The following is a 19978-nucleotide window of genomic DNA, read 5'->3' on the forward strand; positions in this document are numbered from 1 at the left end:
AAGCCCCTTTTGTGCAAAGCATTGACAACGGTACGTGTTTCCTTGCAGGTAACCATGTTTGAAAGAGGAAGAACAATGATTCCAAGCACCACCCTACTTTTGAAGCTTCCAGTCTGTTATTCGAACTCAATCAGTATGACAGAGTGATCTCCAGCCTTGTCCTCGTCAACACTCACACCTGTGTTAACGAGAGAATCACTGTCATGATGTCAGCTGGTCCTTTTGTGGCAGGGCTGAAATGCAGTGGAAAATGTTTTTTTTGTGATTCAGTTCATTTGCATGGCAAAGAAGGCCTTAGCAATTAATTGCAATTCATCTGATCAATCTTAATAACATGCTGGAGTATATGCAAATTGCCATCATACAAACTGAGGCAGCAGACTTTGTGAAAACTAATATTTGTGTCATTCTCAAAACTTTTGGCCACGACTGTATGTAAAATATGTACCTTTTGTAAAGTATGTACCATATTAAAGTGTTACACACACAGTATGTAAAGTATGTAAGGTATTTACAGTATGCACAGTATGTAAAGTATGTAAGGTATTTACAGTATCTACAGTATGCAGTTATTTACATTCTTCATAGTATAATATTTGTATTCCTGGCATTGATCCTTGCCTTTAACATTACAAACCTGTAGTATTTCAGACTCTAACAGAGGATATCTTTGTTCATTTTCAATACATCACCTCCTTCAGGTCGTTGCTATAAATGAGAATGTGTCCTCAGTCAACTTACCTGGTAAAACAAGGGTAAAATAAAAAAGAAACCTTCAGTGTAGCTTTAGGACCTGCAGGGAATTTAATATGAGGATTCCATTTTAATACATTATTAAGATTTACTGCACTTCTATTGAACATATTATAGCTGCATGTGGTACGATATTTGTTTAGTAAATGGCACTTAGGAGCATACAGCCACTGGAGGAAGGCTCCTCTCAATAGCCAATTTTCATTAGCATACACAGAGAATTTCTACTTTTCCTCTTTGCTCTCTCTCTCTGCTCTCTCTGCTCTCTCTCTCTCTTTGCTCTCTCTCTCTCTCTCTCTCTCTCTCTCTCTCTCTCTCTCTCTCTCTCTCTCTCTTTGCCCTCGCTCTCTCTTTGCTCTCTCTCTCTCTTTGCTCTCTCTCTCTCTTTGCTCTCGCTCTCTCTTTGCTCTCGCTCTCTCTCTCTTTACTCTCGCTCTCTCTTTGCTCTCTCGCTCTCTCTCTCTCTTTGCTCTCGCTCTCTCTCTCGCTTTGCCCTTGCTCTCTCTCTCTCTCTTTGCTCCCTCTCTCTTTGCTCTCTCTCTCTCTCTCTCTCTCTCTCTCTCTTTGCCTTCTCTCTCTCTCTCTCTTTGCTCTCGCTCTCTCTCTTTGCTCTCGCTCTCTCTCTTTGCTCTCACTCCCTCTTTGATCTTTCTCTCTCTCTGCTCTCGCTCTCTTTGCTCTCTCTCTCTCTTTGCTCTCGCTCTCTCTCTCTTTACTCTCGCTCTCTCTTTGCTCTCTCGCTCTCTCTCTCTTTGCTCTCGCTCTCTCTCTCGCTTTGCTCTCGCTCTGTCTCTCTCTTTGTTCCCTCTCTCTTTGCTCTCGCTCTCTCTTTGCTCTCTCTCTCTCTCTCTCTCTCTCTCTCTCTCTCTCTCTCTCTCTCTTTTCTCTCTCTCTCTCTTTGCTCTCTCTCTCTTTTCTCTCTCTCTCTTTGCTCTCTCTCTCTCTCTCTCTTTGTTCTCGCTCTCTTTGCTCTCGCTCTATCTTTACTCTCGCTCTCTCTTTGCTCTCTCGCTCTCTCTCTCTCTCTTTGCTCTCGCTCTCTCTCCCGCTTTGCTCTCGCTCTCTCTCTCTTTGCTCCCTCTCTCTTTGCTCTCTCTCTCGCTCTTTGCTCTCGCTCTCGCTCTCTTTGCTCTCGCTCTCGCTCTCTCTGCTCTCGCTCGCTCTCTCTCTCTCTCTCTCAATTAAATTCAATTCAATTCAAGGGTCTTTATTGGCATGGGAAACATGTGTTTACATTGCCAAAGCAAGTGAGGTAGATAATATACACAATTAACAATTAATTAATCTCTCTCTCTCTCTCAAATAAGCAAACATGTGGACATGAAGGCCACTTGATGCGTTTGAGCCAATCAGTTGTGTTGTGACAAGGTAGGGAGGTATACAGAAGATAGTCCTATTTCGTAAAAGACCAAGTCCATATTATGGCAAGAACAGCTCAAATAAGCAGAGACAACGACAGTCCATCATTACTTTAAGACATGAAGGTCAGTCAATCCAGAAAATGTCAGGATCTTTGTTAAGTGCAGTCGCAAAAGCCATCAAGCGCTATGATGAAACTGGCTCTCATGAGGACCGGAAAGGAAGACCCAGAGTTACCTCTGCTGCAGAGGATAAGTTATAAGAGTTACAAGCCTCAGAAATTGCAGCCCAAATTAATGCTTCACAGAGTTCAAGTAACAGACATCTCAACATCAACTGTTCAGAGAAGACTGTGTGAATCTGGCCTTCATGTTAAAATTGCTGCAAAGTATGTACTAAAGGACACCAATAAGATGAAGAGACTAGCTTGGGCCAAGAAACACGAGCAATGGGCATTAGACCGGTGGAAATCTGTCCTTTGGTCTGATGAGTCCAAATTTGAGATTTTTGGTTCCAACCACATGAGCTCTGCATGTGTGGTTCCCACCATGAAGCATGGAGGAGGAGGTGTGATGGTGTGGGGGTTGCTTTGCTGGTGACATTGTCAGTGACCTATTTAGAATTCAAGGCACACTTAACCAGCATGGTTACCACAGCATTCTGAAGCGTTACACCATCCCATCTGGTTTGCGCTTAGTGGGAATATCATTTGTTTTTCAAAAGGACAATGACCCAACACACCTTCAGGCTGTGTAAGGGCTATTTGACCAAGAAGGAGAGTGATGGAGTGCTGCATCTGTCACGCCCTGACCTGAGATATCTCTGTTTTCTTTATTTTTGGGTTAGGTCAGGGTGTGACTAGGGTGGGTACGCTAGTTTTGTATTGTCTAGGGATTTTGTATTGTCTAGGGTTTTTGTATGTCTAGAGTTTTGTACGTCTAGGGGTTTTTGTATTCTATGTTGGTCTGATATGGTTCCCAATCAGAGACAGCTGTTTATCGTTGTCTCTGATTGGGGATCATATTTAGGTAGCCATTTCCCTTTGGTGTTTGTGGGATCTTGTTCTATGTTTAGTTGCCAGTCCTCACTATTCATATAGCTTCACGTTTCATTTGTGCTTGTTTGTTTTGTTTTGCTGAGTTTTGGTTTTATTAAAAACATGTGGAACTCTACTCACGCTGCGCCTTGTTCCGATCCTTATAACGAACGTGACAGAAGATCCCACCATAAAAAGACCAAGCAGTGTGTTCAAGAGGAGTGGACATCCTGGGCCAGGGAGAAAGATGAGTGGAGGACATCCTGGACCTGGGAGGAGGTAATGGCAGGGGACAAGACCCTGCCATGGAAGCAGGTGGAGATACGAGGGGACACGGCTAGCACGGAAGCCCGAGAGGCAGCTCAACAAAATAAAATTGGAGGGGGCACACGGGGAGATTGGCAGAGTCAGGGGTTAGACCTGAGCCAACTCCCCGTGCTTACCGTGGGGAACGTGTGACTGGTCAGACACCGTTTTACGCAGTGATGCGCACAGTGTCTCCAGTTCGCATTCATAGCCCGGTGCGCTCTATTCCAGCTCCTCGCATTTGCCGGGCTAGAATGGGCATCCAGCCAGGATGGATGGTGCCGGCTCAGCGCTCCTGGTCTCCAGTACACCTCCTTGGACCAGGATATCCTGCGCCGGCTCTGCGTACTGTGTCTCCGGTGCGTCTGCACAGCCCAGTGCGTCCTGTGCTTGCTTCCTGCACTTGTCGGGCTGGAGTGAGCATCCAGGAAGGGTGGTGCCTCCTCTCCGCACTCGCCCTGGGGTGCGTGTCATCAGGCCGGTACCTGTACTGGTCCCACGCATCAGACCTCCAGTGTGCCTGCAGAGTCCAGTACGTCCTGTGCCTCCTCCCCGCACTCGCCCTGAGGTGCGTGTCTTCAGCCCGGTGCCACCTGTCCTGGTCCCACGCACCCGGCCTCCAGTGCGCCTCCAGAGTCCAGTACGTCCTGTGCCTGCTCCTCGCACTCGCCCTGAGGTGTGTGTCTTTAGCCCGGTACCACCAGTGTCGGTACCACGCATCAGATCTCTAGTGCGCCTCCACAGTCCAGAGCTTCCGGTGACAGTTCCCAGTCCAGAGCTTCCGGCGACAGTTCCCAGTCCAGAGCTTCCGGCGACAGTTCCCAGTCCAGAGCTTCCGGCGACGTTTCACAGTCCGTAACCTCCAATGACGGGTCACAGTCCGAAACTTCCAACGACGGGCCACAGCCCGGAACCTCCAACGAAGGGCCACAGTCCGGAACCTCCAACAACGGTCCGCAGTCTGGAACCTCCAACGACGGTCCACAGCCCGGAACCTCCAACGACGGTCCACAGTCTGGAACCTCCACCGACGGTCCACAGTCCGAAACCTTCACCGACGGTCCACAGTCCGGAACCTCCACCAACGGTCCACTGTTCGGAACCTCCAGCGAAGGTTCCCAGTCCGGGGTCTCCAGCGACGTTCCCCAGTCCGCAGCCTCCAGCGACGGTCCCCAGACCGGGGTCTCCGGCGATGATCCGCGGTCCGGTTCTGCAAAGGCGGAGGGATCAGTGTAAAGGGGGGGGGGGGCTGCGTCCAGAACCGGAGCCGCCACCAAGAGTAGATGCCCACCCGGACCCTCCCCTATAGGTTCCGGTTTGCGGCCGGGAGTCCGCGGCTTTGGGGGGAGGTGGGGGTACTGTCACGCCCTGACCTGAGATATCTCTGTTTTATTTACATTTTGGTTAGGTCAGTGTGTGACTAGGGTGGGTACGCTAGTTTTGTATTGTCTAGGGTTTTTGTATTGTCTAGGGGCTGTGTATGTCCAGGGTTTTGTAGGTCTAGGGGTTTTATATTCTATGTTGGTCTGATATGATTCCCAATCAGAAACAGCTGTTTATCGTTGTCTCTGATTGGGGATCATATTTAGGTAGCCATTTCCCTTTGGTGTTTGTGGGATCTTGTTCTATGTTTAGTTGCCTGTCTGCACTATTCGCATAGCTTCACGTTTCGTTTGTGCTTGTTTGTTTTGTTTTGCTGAGTTTCGGTTTTATTAAAAACATGTGTAACTCTACTCACACTGCGCCTTGGACCGATCCTTATAACAAATGTGACAGCATCAGATGACCTGGCCTCCACAATCATCCGACCTCAACCCAATTGAGATGGTTTGGAATGAGTTGGACCGCAGAGTGAAGGAAAAGCAGCCAACAAGTGCTCAGCATATGTGGGAACTCCTTCAAGACTGTTAGAAAAGCTGGTTGAGAGAATGCCAAGAGTGTGCATATTTAGATTTGTTTAACACTTTTTTGGTTACTACATGATTCCATATGTGTTATTTCATAGTTTTGGTGTCTTCACTATTATTCTACAATGTAGAAAATTGTAAAAATTAAGAAAAACCCTTGAATGAGTAACCGTGTCCAAACCTTTGACTGGTATACTTCCCAATATATATATATATATATATATATATATATATATATATATATATATATATACTTTTTGGTGGAACACAGTCAGGGTCTCAACTTACTGTTGAGCATTAGAATAATAGAACATGCAAGGTGCAATTTCGAAATTCGGTTGTGCATCAGCAGGTGACTCAATTAGCCCATGTCAGAATTGTATTTATTTATTGGGAAGTTAGTTTAGCAGCCAACTATCTAAACTCGTAGTTAGCATGGTCAAATGATCAGTTATCATTTAAAAATGGCTAACATTTACCTCCATCCTATGGCATTAATTTTGTAAATCGCAAGAAATTAGCTGTAAAACTGCAATTTATTCTCTCTGCCCTATTGCGACAAGAGTAGAATTGCATCAAATTTGTTATAAAATGGCTAAATCTTTTCTCCACCCTATGGCAAAATGTGTACAATCCAGTGGCAGTCACTGTCGTTCATAATGAGGGAGGACGATTTTTCTTACATGAGCATGGCTTTATTTCTATTACAGCATGTTGGATGACTGTCATTCATATTCCATTCACCCAGTTCAATGTAAGATCGATTGGTTTAGGCTGCTACATGATACTAAAATTTTCCCTATACCCATCATGAGTTTGCTACAACCTAACCTATGAATGAAAGTTTACAACGTAGTTGCACACATGTCGAGAGAACATTTTGAGATGACAGACAGTGACACATGGACAGACAGTGGCACATCAAATACTGCATTGCACACTCTTGCCTGCATCTATCTTATCGAGGGTATAATCATTAGTCCAACAGTTGCAAACAAGAGTTTCTATTGGACAAATTCAGGTATTTTTATCCCTGTTTTGTTTGCTTCCATTTAAGAAAAGTTTTTCAACAGAATCGGTGGAATGAATATACCCCTGATCACGCATAAACACAGTTCCTTTCATAGCAGCCATGTTGTATTCCTTCTTGCCTCTATGCACTCTCCTCCTCTCACCTTTTCCATTCGTTTGTGGACTTCAATGAACAACACATCAGCTGTATGTGACCAGGCGAAAAAACATTTCCAAGCCAAACCATGTCATAACTGCTACAAACAGCCAATCATGCGGTAACTTTACAGTGTATAGTCAGTAAGCAGTTACACCGGCTGGCCCCGGTGGCAATACATTAATAAAACCAAAAGCTTACCTTGACTTGGAAGAAATCCAGTGTTGTGTTGGATAGTCATAGCCAGCTAGCTAACATACCATCCCTCTGTTTGAGCCGGGTGTTTGAGTAACTAAACCATCCAGCTGCATTTTCTAGCTAAGTGAAACTGAAAGTGAAAACAAATGACAATATCTCTCTCTCTCGCTTCTCTTGCATTTTTGAAGAAATTAATTTGTTGAAAACTGTACACAGACCCACTAGCCACTGCGGCCCCTCATGATTTTTTTCCATATTAGCATAGACATGACATCAGTCAAAAGAACAGGAACAAGATAAAACTTGAAGCAAGCCACCTAAGATGCCCCACATGGCAGCGTCTTGTCATTGTTGCTAGCTATCTGGCCATCCAGAATCACAACACATGGCCTTCTGCCCCATTGAAGAGCGCCCATAGATTTTAATGATGTTGTTGGCTAACCCGTCTATAGGAAGTTCTGATGTTCCCTGTAGTTCAGTTGGTAGAGCATGGCACTTGCAATGTCAGGGTTGTGGGTTTGATTCCCACGGAGAACCAGTATGAAAATGTATGCAGTCGCTTTGTATAACAGCGTCTGCTAAATTACTAAAATGTTCAAAGCTGATATTCATGACTCAGTCAACTGAATCATCTCCCAGCAACATGTCACATCTAAAAATATCAACCTTTCAAGTCCTGACAGCGAGATGAGTTCTCTAGTTGGATTAGGACAACAGAGAAACCTTTGGTATGACAAATGGGAAGGTAACTATAATGAATAGTTTTGGTTTAAGTTCACCTAAAAAGGGATAAAAGGAGAAATATCAGTAACCCGTCACAAAAAGGTTACCTTATAACCACTTTATGTTATAAGAATAAGTCAAGTTTACCAAGGTCACCTTACCAACATATCTGTACTTTATACAATCTTGAGAAAACTTGAGAATTTGAATTGCATTAGATCAAATCGGACTCATAAACAACATCAATGATCTTCGTCTAACTATGCTGATGACAAAAGACTGTCAGGATCCTGAATTCAACCCCACAGAGAAAGATCCCCAAAACATCTGGATGCCTGTCCTATCATAAATCTACAAGATAAATGCTGGAGCTTCAAAAGTCAGAGAGAAATAATGACTTGTGCAACATCTTGGCACAACCTGAAACATACTTAATATACAAAACAACGCAAAGGGAGGCCACAAATCACTCAGGCACATGAGTTATGATTTCAGTACATTTAAAAACATTTTAAAAGTACGGAACCCTCTTGAATCAATATTAGTTCTATGTCCGTCTTGTTATTCAGTTTGTTTAAGGCCAGAGCGAATGCAACCTTATCCTACACTATATTTATGACGATACTGTTATTCACTGTACACCAGGTTTGGTTTTTGTAGCCATCTTCTCAACACTTTCACAATATACACTACCGGTCAAATGTTTTAGAACATCTACTCATTCAAGGGTTTTTCTTTGTTTTTACTATTTTCTACATTGTAGAATAATAGTGGAGACTTCAAAACTATGAAATAACACATATGGAACCATGTAGTGGCCAAAACCGTGTTAAACAAATCTATATTTGAGATTCTTCAAATAGCCACCCTTTGCCTTGATGACAGCTTTGCACACTCTTGGCATTCTCGCAACCAGCTTCAACTGGAATGCTTTTCCAACAGTCTTGAAGGAGTTCCCACATATGCTGAGCACTTGTTGGTTGCTTTTCCTTCACTCTGCAGTCCAACTCATCCCAAACCATCTCAATTGGGTTGAGGTCGGGGGATTGTGGAGGCCAGGTTATCTGATACAGCACTCCATCACTCTCCTTCTTGGTAAAATAGCCCTTACACAAACTGGAGGTGTGTTGGGTCATTGTCCTGTTGAAAAACAAATACTATTCCCACTAAGCCCAAACCAGATGGGGTGGCGTATATGTTGTGTTAACCATGCTGGTTAAGTGTGCCTTGAATTCTAAATAAATCACAGTGTCACCAGCAAAACACCCCCACACCATCACACCTCCTCGTCCATGATTTACGGTGGGATATACACATGTGGAGATCATCTGTTCCCCCACTCCACCTCTCACGAAGACACGGCCGTTGGAAGCAAAAATCGTCAATTTGGACTGCAGAACAAAGGACACATTTCCACCAGTCTAATGTCTAATGTCTAATGTCCATTGCTCGTGTTTCTTGACTCAAGCAAGTCTCTTCTCTTTATTGGTATCCTTTAGTAGTGGTTTCTTTGCAGCAATTTGACCATGAAGGCCTGATTCACACAGTCTCCTCTGAACAGTTGATGTTGAGATGTGTCTCTAACTTGAACTCTGTGAAGCATTCATTTAGGCTGCAATTTCTTAGGCTGGTAACTCCAATGAACTTATCCTCTGTGTCTTCCATTCCTGTAGCGGTCCTCATGAGAGCCAGTTTCATCATAGCGCTTGATGGGTTTTTTGACTGCACTTGAAGAAACCTAAAAAAGTTATTGAAATGTTCCATATTGACTGACCTTCATGTCTTAAAGTAATGGTAAACTGTCATTTATCTTTGCTTATTTGAGCTGTTCTTGCCATAATATGGACTTGGCCTTTTACTAAATAGGACTATCTAGTATATACCCCCCTACAACACAACTGAATGGCTCAAACGCATTAAGAAGGACAGAAATTCCACAAATCAACTTTTAAGAAGGCACACCTGTTAATTTAAATGCATTCCAGGTGACTACCTCATGGAGTTGGTTTCTGATAATGCCAAGAGTTCACAAAGCTGTCATCAAGGCAAAGGGTGGCTATTTGAAGAATCTCAAATATAAAATATATGTTTTGGTTACTACATGATTCAATGTGTGTTATTTCATAGTGTTGATGTCTTTACTATTATTCTACAATGTGGAAAATAGTAAAAATAAAGAAAAACCCTTGAATGAGTAGGTGTTGTAAACCTTTGACAGGTAGCGTATTTCTGAAATACATGGATTGTTTTAGATTATATTAGTTTTTATTTAGTCACATGCCCATGTAGTTGCAGTGTAAAGTGAAATACATTACTTAAGCTCCAAGCTCCAGCAGTGCACAATGCAACCATATGATGAACCCAAAAACACTACGCCTACAAACAACAAGTCTGCTCTTCTTGGAACAACAGCAAAGCGCATGCAGTGTTTTTATTTATCTTGAAAGACCCCCACGGAGTTGTCATCTGGCATTTGAGATCTGAGGTGACAGGACATTTTTCATGATTGTCCTTGTGTTGGAGAAACATCCACATTAAGGATCGGCCCCCTTTTTTTCAATTTTTGCCTAAAATGACAAACCCAAATCTAACTGCCTTTAGCTCAGGCCCTAAAGCAAGGATATTAATTTTATTGGTACCATTTGAAAGGAAACACTTTGAAGTTTGTGGAAATGTGAAAGGAATGCAGGAGAATATAACACATTAGATCTGGTAAAAGATAATACAAAGAAAAAAAAGTTTTTTGTATTTTTTTGTACCATCATCTTTGAAATGCAAGAGAAAGGCCATAATGTTATGGCTTCTATGAATGGTGGGTGTAGGAGTCAAGCGCAGAGAGCAGGTTAGTTCCGTACGTGGATCTTTATTCCAATGACAGTGACAAAACGGACATGCAAAACACAAGGGCGCATGAAACAACCCGTCCAAACAAACCCGCACAATAGCCAGCAGGCCTAGTGCCCTTAAATAGCCTACAAACAAAACTAAACTCAAAACAGGTGTAACCAATTAGACCAAACTAACAGAAACAAAAAGGAAAGGGAATCGATGGCAGCTAGTAGGCCGGCGACGACAACCGCCGAGCGCCGTCCGAACAGGAAGAGGCACCACCTTCGGCGGGATTCGTGACACATAATGTTTTATTCCAGCCCAGGTGCAATTTAGATATTGGCCACTAGATGGCAGCAGTGTATGTGAAAAGTTTTAGCCTGATCAAATAAACCATTGCATTTCTGTTCAAAATGTTGTATCAAGACTGCCCAAATGTGCCTAATTTGTTTATTAATAACTTTCCATGTTCAAAACACTCTCCTCAAACAATAGCATGGCATTATTTTACTGTAATGCCACTGTAAATTGGACAGTGCAGTTAGATTAACAAGAATTTAAGCATTCTGCCAATATCAGGTATGTCTAGGTCCTGGGAAATGTTATGGTTATTTAAAACCTCATGCTAATCGCATTAGCCTACGTTAGCTCAACCTTCCCGCAGAGTTAACTGCCTGTTGCTCAGGTCCTGAAGTAAGGATATGCACATAATTAGTACCATTGGAAAGAAAACAATTTCAAGATTTCAAGACACACCTGCTAATATCGATTTCCTATTGAACATACTTCTTTCCGTATGAAATATTATAGTTTGATTACATTTTAGAGTACCTGAGGAGTCAATAGAAATGTATTTTGACTTGTTTTAACAAAGTTTATCCGTAGATTTTTGGATTCCTTTCTCTGCAAGTTGAACGAGTGTATTACTCAAATCGATGGCGCCAACTAAACAGACTTTTTGGGATATAAAGTATTTTATCAAACAAAATGACACTACATGTTATAGCTGGGACCCTTTGGATGACAAATCAGAGGAAGATTTTCAAAAAATTAAGTGAATATTTAATCACTATTTGTGGATTTATGAAACCTGTGACGGCGGAAAATATTTTGATGTGGGGTGCCGTCCTCAAACAATTGCATGGCATGCTTTCACTGTAATTGCTACTGTAAATCTGACAGTGCAGTTAGATTAACAATAATTTAAGCTTCCAAGCGATATAAAACACTTGTATGTACATAAATGTTTAATATCCATCATTTTAATAATTATTTATTTGAATTGCGTGCCCTCCGGCTTCACCGGAAGTTGTCCAGCTAGCGGGACGCCTAGCCCTAATTAAGAAGAAAATAAATTCCACAAATTAATATTTAACAAGGCACACCTGTTAATTGAAATGCATTCCAGGTGACTACTCATTAAGCTGGTTGAGAGAATGCCAAGAATTTGCAAAGCTGTCATCAAGGCAAAGGGTGGCTACTTTGAATAATCTCAAAAATAAAATATATTTAGATTTGTTTAACACTTTTTTGGTTACTACATGATTCCATTAAAATAAAGTAGTAAAAATAAAGAAAAACCTTTGAATGAGAAGGTGTGTAAGGTATTGGTCCGCGGGCCTACAAAAGTGGATCCGCGGGCGACCAGTTGCCCATCCCTGAATCAAGCCAACCCCGTCTGTTTTGCCCCATAGTTGTGCACACATCAGTTTTGATACTTAACAACTAACCTGTCTATAGGCTGTCATTTCAGCACACTCTTTTCATCAGACCATCCTTTATATCAGGGATCATCAACTAGATTCAGCCATGGACTGTCTTTTTTTCTTGGGCGGATGGTCATGGGGCCAAAACATAATTTGAAAACATTTGTAGACTGCAAATTGACAGCAAGAAGCCCAAACATATATAATATTTGACTAAAACATCATAATTTCAAACCTTGCTTAGATTTGAATACAATAAAGTGTCTCACTTTTATGCATGGGAATACTTTCCTGTTGTTTTTACAGTCTTTTATCGCCTAAAATAAACACTAATAAATACTAATTGGGGGGCCAAATAAAACCATCCGAGAGCCAAATTCAGACCGCAGGCCGCTCATTCGGGAACCATGCTGACATTTCAGTACACTCATTTCAGCAGACTCATTTCAACATACTCATTTCAGCATACTTATTTCAGCATACTCATTTCAGATAATAACGCTGCCATATACTGTACATGAAGTGGAGACATCAAACATTATGCAAATTAAAGTCTAAGTTAACCTTAACCCTATAATCAACCCACACTAAAAAAAAACTATAAACACTATACTGACATTACATAAAACATTCTACTTTACAGTTTTTGTTTCTTCTTGCCTCCTCAGTAGTGAAAACAGTGATATTCTTGGGAATACCTGTCTGTATTTCACAGGAATAGTATTTTATTTAACCCCTGAAAGTCTAAGCCTTGAAATTGGCCTTAGGTTCTATAGCCCATAGAAACGCATTGAATTACACATTCATAAAAGACTTCAGACAAGTTCCGTGGTGCCTGTGAGGGTCGTAGAACAAAACGGAGAAAACGATTGTGTTCATGAGAGCCTCATCTTTCCATAGAGTGGTCATATTGTAGGCCAAACCATTCTGACGCTAGAGAAGTATTGGAGAGTAAGATTGATTTTCGGGATGTCTCCTGGTCTGAACAGCGCTGTAACTCTGCCACTTAACACAGCAGATGCGAAAGCTGACATAGGCAGATGCGGTGAATTAAAACTCAGTCCATGCAAAAACTAAACAGATCTTAAACTGACAGATTTTTATGTGGATTTAAAATAAATGTTCATTTGATTGACTGAATCACAGTAAATGAGTGGGAAAACCCATCGCCCTGCTTGACATGGAATCATGGCTCTCTCTGGATATACTGTCCCCTTCCATACAGCCAGCTGGGTTCTCAGTTCATCGTGCAGACAGGAATAAAGAACTCTCCGGAAAGAAAAAAGGCAGGGGTGTATGTTTCATGAATAACTACTCATGTGTGATTGTGAAAACATACAGAGACTCAAGTCCTTTTGTTCACCCGACCTAGAACACCTCACAATCAAATGCCGACTTTATTACATCTCCAGTTTATTTTCTTTGGTTATAGTCACAGCCGTGTAAATTTCCCCTCAAGCCGATACCAAGATGGCCCTCAAGGAACTACACTGGACTTTATGCAAACTGGAAACCACATATCCTGAGGCCGCATTTATTGTAGCTGGGGATTTTAACAAAGCAAATTTGAGGAAAACGCTCCCGAAGTTCGACCAACACATTGACTGTAGTACTCGCTTAGGAAATGCATTACATCACTCCTACTAGCGTTTTTGAGATGCCTACAGGGTCCTCCCCTGCCCTCCCTTTGGCAAATCAGATCACGACTCAATTTTGCTCCCGCCTTCCTATAGGCAGAAACTCAAACAGAAAGTACCCGTGCTAAGGTCTATTCAACGCTGGTCTGACTAATTGGAATCCATGCTTTAACTTCTTCGAGATAGGGGGCGCTCTTTTAATTTTTGGATAAAAAACGTTCCCGTTTTAAACAAGATATTTTGTCATGAAAAGATGCTTGATTATGCATGTAATTGACAGCCTTGGAAAGAAAAAACTCTGACGTTTCCAAAACTGCAAAGATATTATCTGTGAGTGCCCCAGAACTAATGCTACAGGCGAAACCAAGATGAATTTTCATACAGGAAATGCCCCAGATTCTGAAGGCGCTGTGTTCCAATGTCTCCTTATATGGCTGTGAATGCGCCAGGAATGAGTCTGCCCTTTCTGTCGTTTCTCCAAGGTGTCTGCAGCATTGTGACGTATTTGTAGGCATATCATTGGAAAATTGACCATAAGAGACTACATTTAACAGGTGTCCGCCCGGTGTCCTGTGTCAAAATTATTGCGTAATCTCTAGGTCCATGCGCGTTCCATTTCTTCAGAAGAGAAAGTCAACTGCCACGAAGGATTTATCATCGATAGATATGTGAAAAACACCTTGAGGAATGATTCTAAACATCGTTTGCCATGTTTCTGTCGATATTATGGAGTTAATTTGGCAAAAAGTTCGCGTTTTAATGACTTAATTTTATTTTATTTTTATATTTTTTTTCTTACCCAAACGTGATGAAGAAAACGGAGCGATTTGTCAACACAAATAATATTTTTGTAAAAACTGAACATTTGCTATCTAACTGAGAGTCTCCTCATTGAAAACATCTGAAGTTCTTCAAAGGTAAATTATTTTATTTGAAAGCTTTTCTGTTTTTTGTGAAAATGTTGCATGCTGAATGCCAGGGATAATCCTATGCTAGGCTATCAATACTGTTACACAAATGCTTGTTTAGCTATGGTTCAAAAGCACATTTTGAAAATCTGAGATGACAGTGTTGTTAACCTCTTTGATCTCTAGGGGCGCTATTTCATTTTTGGATAAAAAACGTTCCCGTTTTAAGCGCGATATTTTGTCACGAAAAGATGCTCGACTATGCATATTCTTGACAGTTTTTGAAAGAAAACACTCTGAAGTTTCAGAATCTGCAAAGATATTGTCTGTAAGTGCCCCAGAACTCATTCTACAGGCGAAACCAAGATGATGCGTCAACCAGGAAATGAGCAGAATTTCTGAAGCTCTGTTTTCCATTGTCTCCTTATATGGCTGTGATTGCGCAAGGAATGAGCCTACACTTTCTGTCGTTCCCCCAAGGTGTTAGCAGCATTGTGACGTATTTGTAGGCATATCATTGGAAGATTGACCATAAGAGACTACATTTTCCAAGTGTCCGCCTGGTGTCCTGCGTGGAATTCGGTGCGCAATTGCCAGCTGCTTGTACTTTTCCATTTGATTGAGGGGAGAAACCATGCTTCCAAGAATGATATATCAATGAAGAGATATGTGAAAAACACCTTGAGGATTGATTCTAAACAACGTTTGCCATGTTTTCAGTCGATATTATGGAGTTAATTTGGAAAAAAGTTCGCGTTTTGAGGACTGAATTTTCGTTTTCTTTTGGTAGCCAAATGTGATGTATAAAACGGAGCTATTTCTAATACACAAAGAATCTTTTTGGAAAAACTGAGCATCTGCTATCTAACTGAGAGTATCCTCATTGAAAACATCAGAAGTTCTTCAAAGGTAAATGATTTTATTTGAAGGCTTTTATGTTTTTGTTGAAATGTTGCGTGCTGGATGCTAACGCTAATGCTAACGCTAAATGCTACGCTAGCTAGCTACTTTTACACAAATTATTGTTTTCCTATGGTTGAGAAGCATATTTTGAAAATCTGAGATGACAGTGTTGTTTACAAAAGGCTAAGCTTTAGAGATGGCATATTTATTTCATTTCATTTGCGATTTTCATGAATAGTTAACGTTGCGTTATGGTAATGAGCTTGAGTCTGTATTCCTGATACCAGATCCGGGATGCGGAGATCAGAGAGGTTAACAAAAGGCTAAGCTTGAGAGCAAATAGATTTATTTCATTTAATTTGCGATTTTCATGAATAGTTAACGTTGCGTTATGCTAATGAGCTTGCGGATAGATTTACACAATCCTGGATACAGTTTTTTTTCGTAGCTAAACGTGACGCAGAAAACGGATCGATTTGTCCTAAACAAATAATCTTTCAGGAAAAACTGAACATTTGCTATCTAACTGAGAGTCTCCTCATTGAAAACATCCGAAGTTCTTCAAAGGTAAATGATTTTATTTGAATGCTTTTCTGGTTTTTGTGAAAATGTTGCATGCTGAATGCCAGGGATAATCCTATGCTAGGCTATCAATACTGTTACACAAATGCTTGTTTAGCTATGGTTCAAAAGCATATTTTGAAAATCTGAGATGACAGTGTTGTTAACAAAAGGCTAAGCTTGAGAGCAAATAGATTTATTTCATTTCATTTGCGATTTTCATGATTAGTTAACTTTGCGTTATGGTAATGAGCTTGAGGCTGTAGTCACGATCCCGGATCCGGGATGGCTCGATGCAAGAAGTTAAGATTGTTTTGATCACGCGGACTGGGAAATGTTCCGGGTAGCCTCAGAGAATAACATTGACATTTACACGGACATGGTACCTGAGTTCATCAGGAAGTGTATAGGGGATGTTATTCCTATGGTGTCTATTAAAACCTACCCAATCCAGAAACCGTGGATAGATGGCAGCATTTTCGCGAACCACCACATTTAACCATGGCATGGTGACTGGAAATACGGTTGAATACAAAGAGTGTAGTTATTTCCTGCGTAAGGCAATCAAACAGGCAAAACGTCAGTACAGAGACAAAGTGGAGTCGCAATTCAACGGCTCAAACATGAGACGTATGTTGCAGGGTCTACAGACAATCACGGATTACAAAGGGAAAACCAGCCACGTCGCGGACACCAACGTCTTGCTCACAGACAAGTTAAATACCTTCTTCGCCCGTTTGAGGATAACACAGTGCCACCGACACGGCCTGATCCCAAGGACTGTGGGATCTCGTTTTCGTTGCCGATGTAAGACATGTAAGCATGTTAACCCTCGCAGGGCTGCCGACCCAGACGGCATACCTAGCCGCATCCTCAGAGCATGATCAGACCAGCTGGCTGGAGTGTTTACGAACATATTCAATCTCTCCCTCTCTCCCTATTCTATCTGCTGTCCCTACTTGCTTCAAGATGTCCACCATTGTTCCTGTACCCAAGAAAGCAAAGGTAACTGAAATAAATGACTATCGCCCCGTAGCACTCAATTCTGTAATCATAAAGTGCTTTGAGAGGCTAGTTAAGAATCATATCCCCTCTACCTTACCTGACACCCTAGCCCCACTTCAATTTGCTTACCCGACTCAATAAATCCACAGATGATGCAATCGCACTGCACACTGCTCTATCCCATCTGGACAAGAGGAATACCTACATTAGAATGCTGTTCATTAACTATAGCTCAGCCTGAAACAACATAGTACCCTCAAAGCTCATCATTAAGCTTGTGGCACGGGGTCTGAACCCCACCCTGTGCAACTGGGTCCTGGACTTCCTGACAGGTTGCCCCCAGATGGTGAAGGTAGGAAACAACATCTCCACTTTGCTGATCCTCAACACAGGGGCCCCACAAGGGTGCGTGCTTAGCCCCCTCCTGTCCTCCCTGTTCACCCATGACTGCGTGGCCACGCACGCCTCCAAATCAATCATCAACACAACAGTAGTAGGCCTGATTAGCAACAATGACGAGACAGCCGACAGAGAGGAGGTCATGTCCCTGGTGTATTGGTGACAGGAAAACAACTCTGCCTCAATGTCAATAAAACGAAGGAGCTAATCGTGGACTTCAGGAAACAGCAGAGGGAGCACACCCCTCTCCACAATGACAGGACTGCAGTAGAGAAGGTGGAAAGCTTCAAGCTTCTCTGCGTATACATCACTGACGATCTGAAAGGGTCCACGCACACAGACAGTGTGGTGAAAAAGGCACAAACAGTGCCTCTTTAACCTTAGGAGGCTGAAGAAATTTGGCTTGGCCCCTAAGACCCTTAGAAGCTTTAACAGATGCAGATTTGAGAGCATCCTTTTGGGCTGTATCACCGCCTGGTACAGCAACTGCACAGTCCGCAACCGCAGGGCTCTCCAGAGGGTGGTGCGGTCTGCGCAATGCATCACCGGGGCACACTGGCTTCCCTTCAGGACACCTACAGCACCCGATGTCCGAGAAAGGCCAAAAAGATCATCAAGGACAACAACCACCCGAGCCACGACCTGTTCACCCCGTTATTATCCAGAAGACGAGGTCAGTACAGGTGCATCAAAGCTGGGACCAAGAGACTGAAAAACAGCTTATATTTCAATGCCATCAAACTGTTAAATAGACATCACTAGCCGGCTACCACCCGGCTATTCAGCCCTGCACCTTAGAGGCTGCTGCCCCATATACTGTACTTAGACATGGAATCCCTGGCCACTTTAATAATGGAACACTAGTCACTTTAATAATGTTTACATACTGCTTTACTCATCTCATATGTATATAATGTATTCTATTCTACTGTATTTTATTCTACTGCCAGTCCGGGGTCTATTGCTCGTCCTAATATTTCTATATTTCTTTATTCCATTCTTTTAATTTTAGATTTGTGTATTGTTGTAAATTGTTAAATACTACAGCACTGTTGGAGCTAGGAACACAAGCATTTCGCTACACCCACAATAACATCTGCTAAATATGTGTATGTGACAAATAACATTTTATTTGATTCGACACTATTAAACTAATTCTTACCACAGACCTCTGAGACTCCTCCACTACAAACCGGAGGTAGGCTATTTGTCCCAAATGGCACCCTATTCCCTATTTAGTGCACTACTTTTGACCATGGCCCATAGGGCTCTTGTTTAAATTAGTGCACTATATAAGAAATAAGGTGCATTTGGTAGGCAGACGATGAGCTGTGCTTCACGCACTGACCTTAGTTATTTTCTCTCTCTCTCTCTCTGTCACGCCCTGACCTTAGTTACGCCCTGACCTTATCTTTATTTTCTTTATTATTTCGGTTAGGTCAGGGTGTGAAGAGGGTGATATATGTGTTGTTTTTGTCCTATCTAGGGTTTTTGTACGTTTATGGGGTTTGACTAGTCTAGGGTTTTTTATGTCTATGGTTACCTAGTCATCCAATGACGGGCCACAGTACGGAACCTCCAACGACGGGCCACAGTCTGGGGCCTCCAACGACGGGCCACAGTCCGTGGCCTCCAACGACGGTCCCCAGCACGGGGTCTCCAGCGACAGTCCTCAGTCCAGGGTCTCCAGCGACGGTCCCCAGCCCGGGTTCTCCAACGACGGTCCCCAGCCCGGGTACTCCAGCGACGGTCCCCAGCCCGAGATCTCCAGCGACGGTCCCCAGTCCGGGGTCTCCAACGACGGTCCCCAGCCCGGGGTCTCCAGCGACGGTCCCCAGCCCGGGATCTCCAGCGACGGTCCCCAGCCCGGGGTCTCCAGCGACGGTCCCCAGTCCGGGGTCTCCAGCGACAGTCCCCAGCCCGGGATCTCCAGCGACGGTGCCCAGCCCGGGATCTCCAGCGACGGTCCCCAGTCTGGGGTCTCCAGCGAAGGTCCCCAGTCCGGGGCCTACGGTGAGGATCTGCAGTCCAGAGACCCCGACGATGATCCACGGGTCGGTGCTACAAGAGCGGACTCAGAGTAAGGAAGGGGGGCGGCGTCCAGAACCAGAGCCGCCACCGAGGTTAGATGCCCACCCAGACCCTCCCATACAGGTTTAGGTTTACGGCCGGGAGTCCGGGGGGGGGGGGGGGGGGGGTACTGTCACGCCTGACCTTAATTATCTTTGTCTTCTTTATTATTTTGGTTATATCAGGGTGTGACGAGGGTAATATATGTGTTTTTGACCTGTCTAGGGTTTTGGGTTCTTTTCTCGTCTAGGGGTTTTTATGTCTATGGTTGCCTAGATTGGTTCTCAATCAGAGGCAGCTGTTTATCGTTGTCTCTGATTGAGGACCATATTTAGGTAGCCATATTCATTGGGTATTTTGTGGGTTATTGTCTATGTATATTTGCCTGTTTTTCTTAGCTTCACGTTGGTTTTGTTGTTTTGTATAGTTTGTTAAGTGTTCTTCCTTCATTAAAAGAAGAATGTATTCTCATCACGCTGCGCCTTGGTCTCCTCATTACGACGAACGTGT

At 43.0% G+C, this 19978-nt stretch overlaps 1 protein-coding gene across 1 annotated transcript; it reads left to right on the forward strand.

Moving 5' to 3' along the window:
- The first annotated feature begins 3633 nt into the window (after nt 1-3633).
- Nucleotides 3634-19482, forward strand: LOC139381274 (protein rtoA-like). Its single transcript, XM_071124737.1, has 6 exons — nt 3634-3669; nt 3828-4094; nt 4199-4686; nt 17783-17987; nt 18946-19133; nt 19251-19482. The coding sequence occupies exons 1-6, from the start codon at nt 3634-3636 to the stop codon at nt 19480-19482; spliced, it is 1416 nt and encodes a 471-aa protein (XP_070980838.1).
- Nucleotides 19483-19978: the final 496 nt, after the last annotated feature.

This window comes from Oncorhynchus clarkii, chromosome 23 (genome assembly GCF_045791955.1).
Source record: "Oncorhynchus clarkii lewisi isolate Uvic-CL-2024 chromosome 23, UVic_Ocla_1.0, whole genome shotgun sequence".
NCBI classification, from domain to species: Eukaryota; Metazoa; Chordata; class Actinopteri; order Salmoniformes; family Salmonidae; genus Oncorhynchus; species Oncorhynchus clarkii.